Consider the following 13126-nt stretch of genomic DNA (forward strand, 5'->3'; position numbering starts at 1 on the left):
GACCAATATTTATAGTCTGGTGAGAGTGTTAGGGGAATATCCAGATAGTGATAGTCTCAGTCACCTTTTATTTTTTTACATCTGATTGACATTAAGTATGTATACATGTGGGTGGGTTTCATCCCATGCATCAGTGTGTTGCCTTCTCCCGTTATGACATGCCTGTATTTCACTTCCCTTTTTCGCCATTGGTTTTTACACCAGAAATACATCATTTGTGGGACTTTTATTTCTATAGCCTGTTGATCTGTTGATCAGCAAAACTATTCTTAGAGTTAGATAATGAAAGAAAAACCTCAAAGTAGCCTATATAAATTGCACAAGAAGTATACATTTATGGACTTTTTAAGGTATTGTTTCTCTTTATTCACTATTGAATAAACACAAGAAATGTTACACTGAAAAAACAACACTAGTTACTGTTGACGCACCCGTGTGCCATCAAAATCCCCATCAAAATCTTGTCAGTTTAAACTAGAGATATGTATGTTTTTTTGCATGGGCTGGTCTCAATCTACCACATCCACCTATGTTGGCCTTCCGCATTTGTAGTGGATCCTGCCCGAGCTCTACGAAGTCATATGACCACTCTATGGAAAGATGAGACTTCACGAACACAATGGCAAAAACATTTTTTTATATACCTATAGAGGTCCTAAAACTAGAAGTCAAATAGCTAAAGGCTTAGACTTTTAGCCACCAAAGGCTTAGACCTTTAGAGGTTAAATCTGACCAAAATGCTGTGTGGTATGAAAGGGATACTTCTGCAGGTTACCATACATTTCAAGAACCTTTTAGAATTCTGAAGAACCGTAGATGCTATGTGAAGAAACCCACACTTAACTCAAAGGTTCTTTATCAGGCAAGAGTTGTCCAAAGAATCTTAAGGGCTGAGGAAGAACCATTAAGAACGTTCCTTTTTGTCAGATCTCATGTACTGCAACGCTCAAATAAATTAATACATATTCTGTGCCAGGTTATATTTAGGCTATCTGGTATAAGTGCATAAACCTAAACTTTAGGGCTTAACTGTATACGTGCCAAATAGCTTTCACAGCCAATCGCCAAATAATTATTCGGGGAACGGGCTGAACATTGAATGTCAATCCACGGAGGCAAAAGATACATTGTCGAAGTTGAATTCAATAAGACAAAAGCTGCGAAAGGAGAGTTGAAAATAAAGAGAAGTGAGGGCCAGAAAAGCAATTTTTGGGAAATATTTAAGTTGTAAAAGAGGATGATAGCAGTGTTGGTGGCTGTTATGTGTGATGATTGTGAGGCGTTATACAATTTGACTGTTACAGGTACTGTAGCCTATTATACTGTTTAGATGGGTTAAATTGAAACTGAAATCTGGACACTGACTGTAGGTCTATAACCTCTCACATAGCCTTAATAATAACTCCTGCAGAATGTAGCCTTTCTTGCAGGAAAATTATACACCAAATGTAGGCAACATTTTTATGGGAACAGGAGTGGAGAAATATTATTTCTTTCTTCAGCTTGAGAGAATGCAATGCACAGTTAGATACCATCTGTAGAAGTGCTGTCTTCCTAATAAAAGCATGGTAAAAGCTGATTGTATTTCAACTACATAATAATATAATCGAGGTATAATAATATACCTCGAAGCTGAACTGAAATCTGATCAGAAACAGCTTGGGTCGTTTTTACAGCTTTCTTTTTCCTTACGACCGTTCAAACTGATGTCATTTGGACATTTTGCACAGAAAACCTTTCCTGTTTTCTTTATTGCATTATTGTATTTCCTCCTAAGTCCCTAAACATTTTTTTCTCCTCCAAAGATGACAGAGACAACTTTACTGATGTCAACTAGATTGAAGCATTAATTATATTGTCACGCCCTGACCTTAGTTATATTTGTTTTCTTTAATATTTTGGTACGGTCAGGGTGTGACAAGGGCAGTTTCTTTAGTTTTTGTATTGTCTAGGGGTTTTTGTTTTTCTAGTCTAGGTGTTTATATGTCTATGGTTGCCGAGATTGGTTCTCAATCAGAGGCAGCTGTTTATCGTTGTCTCTGATTGGGGACCATATTTAGGTAGCCATATTCATTGAGTATTTTGTGGGTTGTTATTCTATGTTTAGTTGCCTGTTTGCACTAGTAATATATATTCAGGGTTCGGGTTGTATCATGTTTGTTCTTTCATTAAAAGAGTGTGTACGCTTACAACGCTGTGCCTTTGTCTCCTCCATATGACGACCGTGACATGATTCTGTTGAGCAAGGATTTATTTAGTTTTCTAGGGCAACATTTAATGACAGAAGAGAAGCTACATGAATTTAATTATAGATAAATAAACTAACAAACAGCCTACCAAAATGTTGGAAATTATAAGCAGAAACATCAGGCAAAAACAAAACCTGCACCCCCTTTCAAAAAATCGTTCTGCAGTCTTTGACTAGCCTATAGCGCATTTTCTGTGTTTGTGGTTAGGGTTGGGTGCAGGCCTCAGATTTTCACTTCATCACGTATAGTCAGGTGGTTGTGGAGGGGTTATTAGCAATTGGGTGAACAAACAGATGACCCACGCACCACTAACATTGTAGCGCCCTGGCCATACAGAGGCTTTTATTCTCTATTTTGGGTAGGCCAGGGTGTGACGGGTGGGCATTCTAGTTTCTTTATTTCTATGTTTTCTGTTTCTATGTCTTGGCCAGGTATGCTTCTCACTCAGGGACAGCTGTCTATTGTTGTCTCTGATTGGGAATCATACTTAGGCAGCCTTTTTTCCTTTTTATTTTGTGGGTAGTTATCTTTGTTAGTGGTACTATAGTCTAGTAAGCTTCACGGTCGTTACTTTGTTTCTTGTTTTGTTGGTGACATTTATATAAATAAAGGAAAATGTACGCTCACCACGGTGCACCTTGGTCCGGTCATTTCCACGACAACGTCCGTGACAAACGTACAGTATATTGTATGTAAAGTTTTACACAAGCAGGTGATTTCCCCTCTTTATTAAAAGTCCTCCTATTACAGTGTTTTTGCATGTGTTTCTAGTCATGCATGTAGAAGGCTTTAGTATAGAATTTCCGTTGGCACAGATTCACTGTATTTATGCCTGAATGTTGTCATTATAAATGAGAGTTGCTTTTTATTAGCAACAAATGTGTTTGGTTGACTGGACACGCAATCTGCAGAACTCATTAGCATATAGGGCATATCATCAAGCTCAAATAAACAATAATGACCTCGAAATTAGATACAAATTATAAGGCTTGTGTTATTGGTTTGGAAGAATGCAAATATTATGGACCCTTCTGGTTGGCAAAAGATGCCAAAATGGCCAAATGTTTATCTCACATTTGGTCTTGTGTCTCTGTTTGTTTTTGGTTTATGTTCATAGGGACTCCCCTCCTTGGGATTTTCAAAAAAGCTAATTCAAGGGCATGCTGTCACAGCGAAGAGTGCTTTGTTGTTTGTCAAGTGTAACATAGAACTCCCCTCTCCCCTGACATTAAAAAGCAGAAGTCCACGTCATACGAGGAAAGTACACACAAGGTTTTACTTCCTTGTCACTTTTCTCTCTTTCTATGCACAAGTTGTTCATTTCCTTTCTATGTCCTATACGATGTGGCACTAAGCACAATTACCCTGTGTAACTCTAAGCTTTCATAGACAGTGAAGCTCAGAAAATAGCTGTGAGCTGTGGTATGTTCATGGGCATGACTTACACAACTTGAGGTAGTGAAAACAAATTCACACACAGGTACGCGCGCACCTCTGCTGGTCTTTGTGTGACCTACCACTCTTCCTCTTGATATCTGATGCTCAGCAAAGGTAAAGCAACATTTATTCGGCACCGCTTGCTATACAAAGACCTACACAACACACACTTATGGGTCAGTTTGGGTCACACACACACAGTCCCTAAGTCCCAGTGAGACAGAAGGCTTCTGTGGTGTTTTCCACTGGAGGCTTGGCAAAGAATGACTGTTGGTGAATGAGACTCCTTCAGACATATACTCCACACACTCAAATTAAAGACACAGAGAGCCAGTGATTCAAAGAGGGAAAATATATATTTTTTTAAAGCAGAAGAAAATAAGCTGTTGAATAAGCTTAAAAAAGAGAGCCAATTCCCTGCCACATCACTCAGATAACAAGGCTACCCCAAAGCAGCATTCCCCACAAAATGATTTTACAAAACCATCAGTGACCATCAGTTATTATAGAGAACAAAATCAAAAGAATAGCAATGTGATGCATTATCTGTGGAGAGACTAGAAGCCATGGAGCATCATCATAACACTTTGCAAGCAGCTACAGCAGCCCCCCTGCCTGCCCCTTGACCCCCCCAGTCCCTGACTCAAAAACAGACCCAACCGCAGAGAGGCTGAGGGACTGGAGAGTCAGACCAGCACAAGGGAGATGTTATCTCTATGAGTTTGTGAACTAAACCAGGGAACTGCAGCATCCTAAATATGGAACAGATCAATGCAAGATGGGCCATGTACTGTATTAAAAAAGCACAAATATAAATCCTGCCAATAATACTAATACTACTACTAATAATAATAATAAAGAGGCTTTAGAGCGTATAAAAGCAGCCAGGTGATAGTAGATGAGTAGAAACGCCAGGTGGGCATACATACAGTACATACATACAGTACATACATACATACAGTACATACATACAGTACATACATATTAAAGTACAGAGATATTCTGACCGACCAGGATCCCTCCATGACCTGAAACAAGTAAGCAGGTGTGTAAACGTTCGCCTCTGCTGTGGCCACAACCAGGAATAAGATCTATAAATACTGCACCATGCTAAAGTGGGATATGGGGTCGTCACATATCCCAAAGCCAGCTCTGCACACATACGCACATCCCTCATCATCCTGTGATACAGCCAGCAATAGCAACAGTGTCAATAAGAACAGGTGAGAGAGTAAAAAGGTGTTGTCACAAATGAGGCAGGCATCAGTGCCAATGGTGTCTGTGCATGTAATGAGTGTGCAGGTGTGTGTGTTTGTGGGTTTTGGCAGGGTGGCATTTCATGCAGACTCATTGCATTGGCAGCATTTGAGATTGCATTGTCAGGGGAACATGCTTATCGCCCTGGAGACCAGGCTTTCAACCCAAACAGTCTGTGATTAAAATTCTTATTGAGGGATTGCATCTGATATCCTCACTACCCTCCCCATGCAGACCCCCCCCGCTCCCCCACCCAGGCCCTCCTAACTAAGTTCCTCTTATCTAATCATATCACGTGTTCCTCACTGCTCAGCTCTGCATAACAACCAAACTACCACTGAAACATGAGATGCCAGTCATATTGGCCCCGAAAAGATCCATTTCAGATGTTATTTTTCATACAATACCTCATTATAAATTTAAAGTATTAAATGTGGGTGTTTCAACTCCCTACAAAGATGGTACGTTGACCATAGAAACCATTAGAAAGAGTTAGAAAAAAATACATTATGCCGAGGTTCCATGAATTGGGGTTAAGGTAAGAGAGGAACAAACGCACCAACACAGAGACACAGTAAGCCAGGCTACACTCTAAATTCCATGAGTCAAGAGAAGTCTCATGTCACCGTTTTAAATCAAATAAAGAACAAAGTTTAGACGCTTCCGAGCCCAAAAAGTAAAAACAGAAAAAGACATAAATGAGGCCTAAAAACATAAAGGTATCTAAATACATGACATGAGTCATAGTAAGTCAACCCTTGGGACTCCATCATCAGGGAGCTGATAGACCCCGAGGACCAGAGATGATACATGGTACGGTGGAGACCTGTAGGTGTGTGAGTCAACCTCAGACTGTGTGTGTTTGTGTGAGTCTTTGGCTCAGTCCCTCAGGTCTGCATTGGGCCCGGTCCAGACCTCTGGCACATACAACAACCACTCTCTTATCTCTCTCCACCAGGTTCTCTCTGGATCACATGACTCCTCTGCATCTGCTCCTTTATTTCTTCTTCGTTATGTCCACCCATTTCTTCTCCTTTTTCAAGCTCTGTCTTTCTCAGGCCTGAGTTCCTTGCCTTCCCTCTGCCTCTTCGGTTCCCGTTCTTCCTCCGTGGCAGTATAAAGGGGTGTTGGCCTAAGGCTCCTCCTCTCCTGTGGACACAGCCAGACGCATGGCCACAGACAGGTGGTCAGTGAGGCCGGCCAGCTGGGTGATGAAGCTAAACTCTTCAATGTCCTGCAGGGGGCAACAGAGAGTAGGTACATGACATCATTATAATTTCATAATACAACATTATGGGATTACAGATTAATTATATCACGTTATCATAATACTAGATTACAACGCAGCATATTTTAAATCATAATCTTCTGAGCCATTGTGCATAATGTCCTTGAAAATATGGTTTATCTGAAAATGTATGTCACTCAGAATTCTTGCCATAGCTACATTTAATCACAAGGTGGCAGTTCAGTGCCATGATTCATAATGAGAAAAGCGAGATGTTGTTGAGCACAGATTTGCAATCTATGCAAATAAAGTAATTTGGTTTTCTAATCCTCTTTGACCCATAAACAAAATGTGATGAAAACATTGTCCTAACCCTTCTTTCCCAATTGATTTGATCTGGTCTTGATCAGCTGTGGTTATGTTATGCTCAGTCTCCTTCTTTTGTGTGTTTCTACATCTCGACCTCCTTGGGATCTTGAGGGTATTTGGCCAGGGTTTCCATATTTGTCAATGAACGTACTATTTTCCAGTCCTGCTGCACCGCCTCACTGTAAAGGATGTAGTCGATCCTCCTCCCGTTGCCTTTCAGGGGGATCTTTCTGCCCTTCTGATTAGGACAGTGGTTTTTATTGGTGGGGAACACCAGGTATTCCTTCCTCCCCTCCTCATTCTCCATCACTCTGTCAATGGAAACAATCAACCACTTACTTAAAAACACCTTAAAATTGCAGCCCAAAAAAATGCTTCACAGAGTTCAAGTAACACACACATCTCAACATCAACTGTTCAAGGGAGACTATGTGAATCAGGCATTGATGGTCAAATTGTTGCAAAGAAACCATTACTAAAGGACACCAATAAGAAGAAGAGACTTGCTTGGGCCAAAAAACATGAGCAATGGATATTAGACCGGTGGAAATTGGTTGTTTGGTCTGGAGTCCAAATTGGAGATTTTTGGTTCCAACCGCCTTGTCTTTGTGAGACGTGGTGAACTGATGAACTCCGCATGTGTATTTCCCACCATGAAGCATGGAGGAGGAGGTGTAGTGGTGTGGGGATGCTTTGCTTGTGACAATGTCAGTGATTCTTTTAGAATTCAAGGCACACTTAACCAGCATGGCTACCATAGCATTCTGCAGCGATACGCCATCCCATCTGGTTTGGGCTTAGTGGGACTACAGTATCTTTTGTTTTTCAACAGGACAATGACCTAACACACCTTCAGGCTGTGTAAGAGCTATATGACCAAGAAGGGGAGTGACGTAGAGCTGCATCAGATAACCTGGCCTCCACAATCCCTCGAACTCAACCAAATTGAGATGGTTTGGAATGTGTTGGACCATAGAATGAAAGGAAAGCAGCTAACAAGTACTCAGCATGTGTGGGAACTCCTTCAAGACTCCATTCTAGGTGAAGCTGACAGAATGCCAAGAGTGTGCAAAGCTGTCATCAAGGCAAAGGGTGGCTATTTGGTTACTACACTTCCATATGTGTTATTTCATAGTTTTTATGTCTTCACTAATATTCTACAATGTAGAAAAAAGTCAAATAAAGAAAAACCCTTGAATGAGTAGGTGTTCTAAAACTTTTGATGGGTAGTATATAACCATAACGAAACTTTGACAACATTTAGAGAATGTTCTCAGAACGTTTTAAAAACATTTTTTTTACCAGTCAGGAAACAGATGGCTTCGTTCCGATAACCAATGTGAAACCAAAAACACATGTTCCCACAATTTCCAAGGAACCAAAGGTGCGAGCTGGGTGCTATGTATTCTATGTACTATGTGTTATTATTATTATGTCTTTGTGTGAGTTGATACCAGTTGTTTTACTTACTTTTGTAAACTCTCTGGTGAACTGACCTCCTCATCATAAAGCCCACTGGTGTCCAGTAGTGTTCCTGTTAACGTATACACACACACACACACACACACACACACACACACACACACACACACACACACACACACACACACACACACACACACACACACACACACACACACACACACACACACACACACACACACACACACACCTGGGTTAGAGAACAGCTGACAGGGAGGAATTATAGTTCACCTGACCAATTTCGTAATCTGATAATGGATGGCAGCTCATAGAAACCTGTAGTTCTGAAGCCTGTCTTCTCTATCAACCTCTCTTTCGTGTCGTCTGAGATCCCCAAAGATTGGAAAGCAGCTGCGGTCATCCCCCTCTTCAAAGGGGGGGACACTCTTGACCCAAACTGCTACAGACCTATATCTATCCTACCATGCCTTTCTAAGGTCTTCGAAAGTCAAGTCAACAAACAGATTACCGACCGTTTCGAATCTCACCATACCTTCTCTGCTATGCAATCTGGTTTCAGAGCTGGTCATGGGTGCAACTCAGCCACACTCAAGGTCCTAAACGATATCTTAACCGCCATTGATAAGAAACATTACTGTGCAGCCGTGTTCATTGATCTGGCCAAGGCTTTCGACTCTGTCAATCACCACATCCTCATCGGCAGACTCGACAGCCTTGGTTTCTCAAACGATTGCCTCGCCTGGTTCACCAACTACTTCTCTGATAGAGTTCAGTGTGTCAAATCGGAGTGTCTGCTGTCCGGACCTCTTGCAGTCTCTATTGGGGTGCCACAGGGTTCAATTCTTGGACCGACTCTCTTCTCTGTATACATCAATAAGGTCGCTCTTGCTGCTGGTGAGTCTCTGATCCACCTCTACGCAGACGACACCATTCTGTATACTTCTGGCCCTTCTTTGGACACAGTATTAACAACCCTCCAGGCAAGCTTCAATGCCATACAACTCTCCTTCCGTGGCCTCCAATTGCTCTTAAATACAAGTAAAACTAAATGCATGCTCTTCAACCGATCGCTACCCGCACCTACCCGCCTGTCCAACATCACTACTCTGGACGGCTCTGATTTAGAATACGTGGACAATTACAAATACTTAGGTGTCTGGTTAGACTGTAAACTCTCCTTCCAGACCCATATCAAATATCTCCAATCCAAAGTTAAATCTAGAATTGGCTTCCTATTTCGCAACAAAGCATCCTTCACTCATGCTGCCAAACATACCCTTGTAAAACTGACCATCCTACCAATCCTCGACTTTGGCGATGTCATTTACAAAATAGCCTCCAATACCCTACTCAACAAATTGGATGCAGTCTATCACAGTGCAATCCGTTTTGTCACCAAAGCCCCATATACCCACCATTGCGACCTGTACGCTCTCGTTGGAACGAACTACAAAAAGCACTGAAACTGGAAACACTTATCTCCCTCACTAGCTTTAAGCACCAACTGTCAGAGCAGCTCACAGATTACTGCACCTGTACATAGCCCACCTATATTTTAGCCCAAACAACTACCTCTTTCCCTACTGTATTTAATTTATTTATTTATTTTGCTCCTTTGCACCCCATTATTTTTATTTCTACTTTGCACATTCTTCCATTGCAAATCTACCATTCCAGTGTTTTACTTGCTATATTGAATTTACTTTGCCACCATGGCCTTTTTTTGCCTTTACCTCCCTTATCTCACCTCATTTGCTCACATCGTATATAGACTTGTTTATACTGTATTATTGACTGTATGTTTGTTTTGCTCCATGTGTAACTCTGTGTCGTTGTATGTGTCGAACTGCTTTGCTTTATCTTAGCCAGGTCGCAATTGTAAATGAGAACTTGTTCTCAACTTGCCTACCTGGTTAAATAAAGGTGAAAAAATATATATATAATTTCTCGAAAACTCAACAATAACACAAATGGATGAACTGTAGTTGGGCAAAAAAAAGAACACTCCAGTATCTGCCTCCTCTGTGACATAACAGATCTCTCACCGGACCTCGAAAATTTTAATTTAGAGAATTGTGATCAGCAAACACATGTGTAGTAACAGTAATGAGGACCTCTGAGGACCTAGGCTTAGGCTAATGATGTCTCCCACAAGGAGGAGGGCGAGACAACATTTAAATGAGCAGTAGATGGGAAGGAGAACATGGTGACTCACAGTGATCAACATAACTCCCATATCTCCCTGCCATCACAGCACATATCACTTTCCAAACATCACTGTGTGTCCAAGAGAAGCATTTCGCTACACCCGCAAAACATCTGCTAAATATGTGTATGTGACCAATACAATTTGATTTGATTTGCTAATGTTCCTTCTCCTTTAGATTCAGTTCCAGACCATCATTCTCCAGGTTTATGCCAGCATTGCTGATGTCCCATAATCTATTGTACTTATTTTGATCTGCACAATGTGTTCCCAGATTTGCTGCCAAAGAGACAAAGCCTAGTTCCCTGACACAAGCACACCCACTCCCATCAGTACCAGCCCAAACTCCTGTCCACTCACCCAGAGCCCATGGCTTGTCCTCCCCTGGCCCCAGGCGACACGGGTCCTTGTACTGCGTGAAGAGGGAATGCTGCTGCTCCAGTTTATCCTCTGAAATGGAGGGATAAGATGAGAAACAAAGAGGGGCTTGTCTGTCCAGATCCCCCAGTCATCAGTCCAGATACATGGAATGATAGGTACAACACCCAAACATACAATTTCTGCAGGATGACAGAGAATAGAAGCTTTTCACACAGTCAAAGAACTAGCTACCTGAAGAGCAATTGTCGAAATTGAGGTCGCCGAGGACAACATCAAAGGCCACCTGGTCCTCCAGACCCTTCTCCTCTGAGGGGCGGGACGTTGCCTTGCGGAAATCCGTCCCCCACTCCAAGAGTAGATCCAACTGCTCACAACGCACAGCTGCATCTCCTAAAGGACGTAGAGAGAGAGAGACAGAGAGAGAGAGGTTAGGAGGGTGGAAATACAAAATGTGAGTGGCTTAGCTTTGGATGGGATTTTGGCTGAAGCACAAGGAAGGAGGGAGAAGAAATACATAGAGTGTACTCAAACAGTATTTACAGCACACTGCATACTGGTCACTATGGGCTGCTGGCTGGGGAATGGGGAGTCTCCCTGTGGCCAGCAAGAACGACCAAGCTACTAAACAGATCTGTGTGTGGGGAGAGCAGGGGTGGTCTGGAACCCTTGACAACATCTATTCAATGCTGATCATTTATGAGTCAACAAGACAATGAAAACATGGGTTATAAGCAGCAAAGGCCAAAATAAACAGAAGTAGAAGCAGAAATCACACACACACACACACACACACACACACACACACACACACACACACACACACACACACACACACACACACACACACACACACACACACACACACACACACACACACACACACACACACACACACACACACACACACACACACACAGAGAGAACAAGCAGTAAGAGGGAGGGGAAAATGGGACATAAAAAAAACAAGCAGAAATAGGAATGTGCCTCGTGGTAAAGATCAGTTTTGTACTGTGTAAAGCATCAACTAGAACATAATAAGGCCTCTCTTGCTCTCTCTTCCCTATATTTCATTTGTCTTTAGAAATAGCCCTTGTTCTATAGTTAGCCCAGTGAGCAGACTCTCAGAGGTGTAGGATGCTCCAAAAATAGCAGGGAGATATGTCTTCAAAAAAACGAGACCCAGAGACCAGAGGCTTTAAATAGGCCTGACTCTTAAAACAGTTTGAGCCCATCGCCATGGGAACAGAGCATGTGTGCAGAGCAAGCGTGTGGGTTTGATGCATCCATTTATCTGCTCTAAGGTAGAAAGCAGAGTAGGCTACTACAAACACACTATCCATCTTACACCATCTGTCTACGACTATTGTGTTCACAGACTCGTGTACAATCACTCAGATCTCTCCCTATCTCAGTCTGTCGTCTCACTTGCTTCAATATCAAATCAAACTTTATTTGTCACATGCACCGAATACAACAAGTGTAGACCTTAGCGTGAAATGCTTACTTACAAGCTCTTAACCAACAGTGCAGTTCAAGAAAGAGTTAAGAAAATATTGACCAAATAAAGTAAAAAACAAATTTAAAAAAGTAACAATAACGAGGCTATATACAGGGGTTACTGGTAGAGAGTCAGTGTGCCGGGGGTACGGGTTAGTCAAGGTAATTTGAACATAGCGGTAGGGGTGAAGTGGCTATGCATAGATAATAAACAGTGAGTAGCAGCAGTGTACAAAACAAATGTAGGGAAGGGGTGTCAATGTAAATAGTGCGGTGGCCATGTGATTCATTGTCAATAAAACAAAGGAGTTGATTGTGGATTACAGGAGACAGCAGAGAGAGCACGTCCCCATCCACATCGACAGGGCCGCAGTGGAGAGGGTCAACAGCTTCAAGTTTCTTGGCGTGCACATCACCAAGGACCTGAAATGGTTCCACCGACTCTGTGGTGAAGAAGGCGCAACAGTGCCTCTTCAATCTCAGAAGGCTGAAGAAATTCTACCAAGGCCCCTAAAACAGTCACAAACTTCTATAGATGCACCATTAAGAGCTTTCTTTCAGGCTGCATTACCGCCTGGTACGGCAACTGCACCACCTTCAACTGCATGGCTCTCCAGAAGGTGGTGCGTTCAGCCCAACTCATCACTTGGGGCACACTGCCTGCCTTCCAGGACATCTACAGCACCCGGTGTCATAGGAAGGCCAAGAAGATCATCAAGGACCTCAGCCATCTGAGCAACAGCCTGTTCACCCTGCTCATCGAGCAGACGGCGATGGGTGTATCAAAGACGGGGACTGAGAGACTGAAAAACAGCTTCTATCTCCAGACCATCACACATTTGAACAGCCATCACCAGCAGGCCACCGCCCGGTACTCTGCCCGGCACCTTAGAGACTGCTGCCCCATGTATATAGAGACATTGAACACTGGTCACTTGAACAATGTTTACATACTATTTGACTTTATATGTATACAGTGCAGTGAAAAAGTATTTGACCCTTTTCTGATTACTGAATGTTATCCGATCTTCAACCAAAACCTAATATTAGATCAAGGGA

At 42.2% G+C, this 13126-nt stretch overlaps 1 protein-coding gene across 2 annotated transcripts in view; it reads right to left on the reverse strand.

Annotated features, from left to right (window-relative positions):
• Positions 1 to 5205: 5205 nt before the first annotated feature.
• The window catches only part of LOC135509465 (sphingomyelin phosphodiesterase 3-like), a 40259-nt gene continuing 32338 nt past the window's right edge, over positions 5206 to 13126 (reverse strand). For both annotated transcript variants that reach the window (XM_064930148.1, XM_064930149.1), the window contains exons 4-8: positions 10802 to 10960; positions 10550 to 10639; positions 8011 to 8074; positions 6692 to 6851; positions 5206 to 6177 (exon numbers count right to left, since the gene is read on the reverse strand). In XM_064930148.1, coding sequence (XP_064786220.1) covers positions 6076 to 6177; positions 6692 to 6851; positions 8011 to 8074; positions 10550 to 10639; positions 10802 to 10960 — 575 coding nt within the window. In that variant the 3' untranslated portion in view covers positions 5206 to 6075. The remainder of the gene's footprint in view (positions 6178 to 6691; positions 6852 to 8010; positions 8075 to 10549; positions 10640 to 10801; positions 10961 to 13126) is intronic.

Source organism: Oncorhynchus masou, chromosome 22, assembly GCF_036934945.1.
Source record: "Oncorhynchus masou masou isolate Uvic2021 chromosome 22, UVic_Omas_1.1, whole genome shotgun sequence".
Taxonomy (NCBI): domain Eukaryota; kingdom Metazoa; phylum Chordata; class Actinopteri; order Salmoniformes; family Salmonidae; genus Oncorhynchus; species Oncorhynchus masou.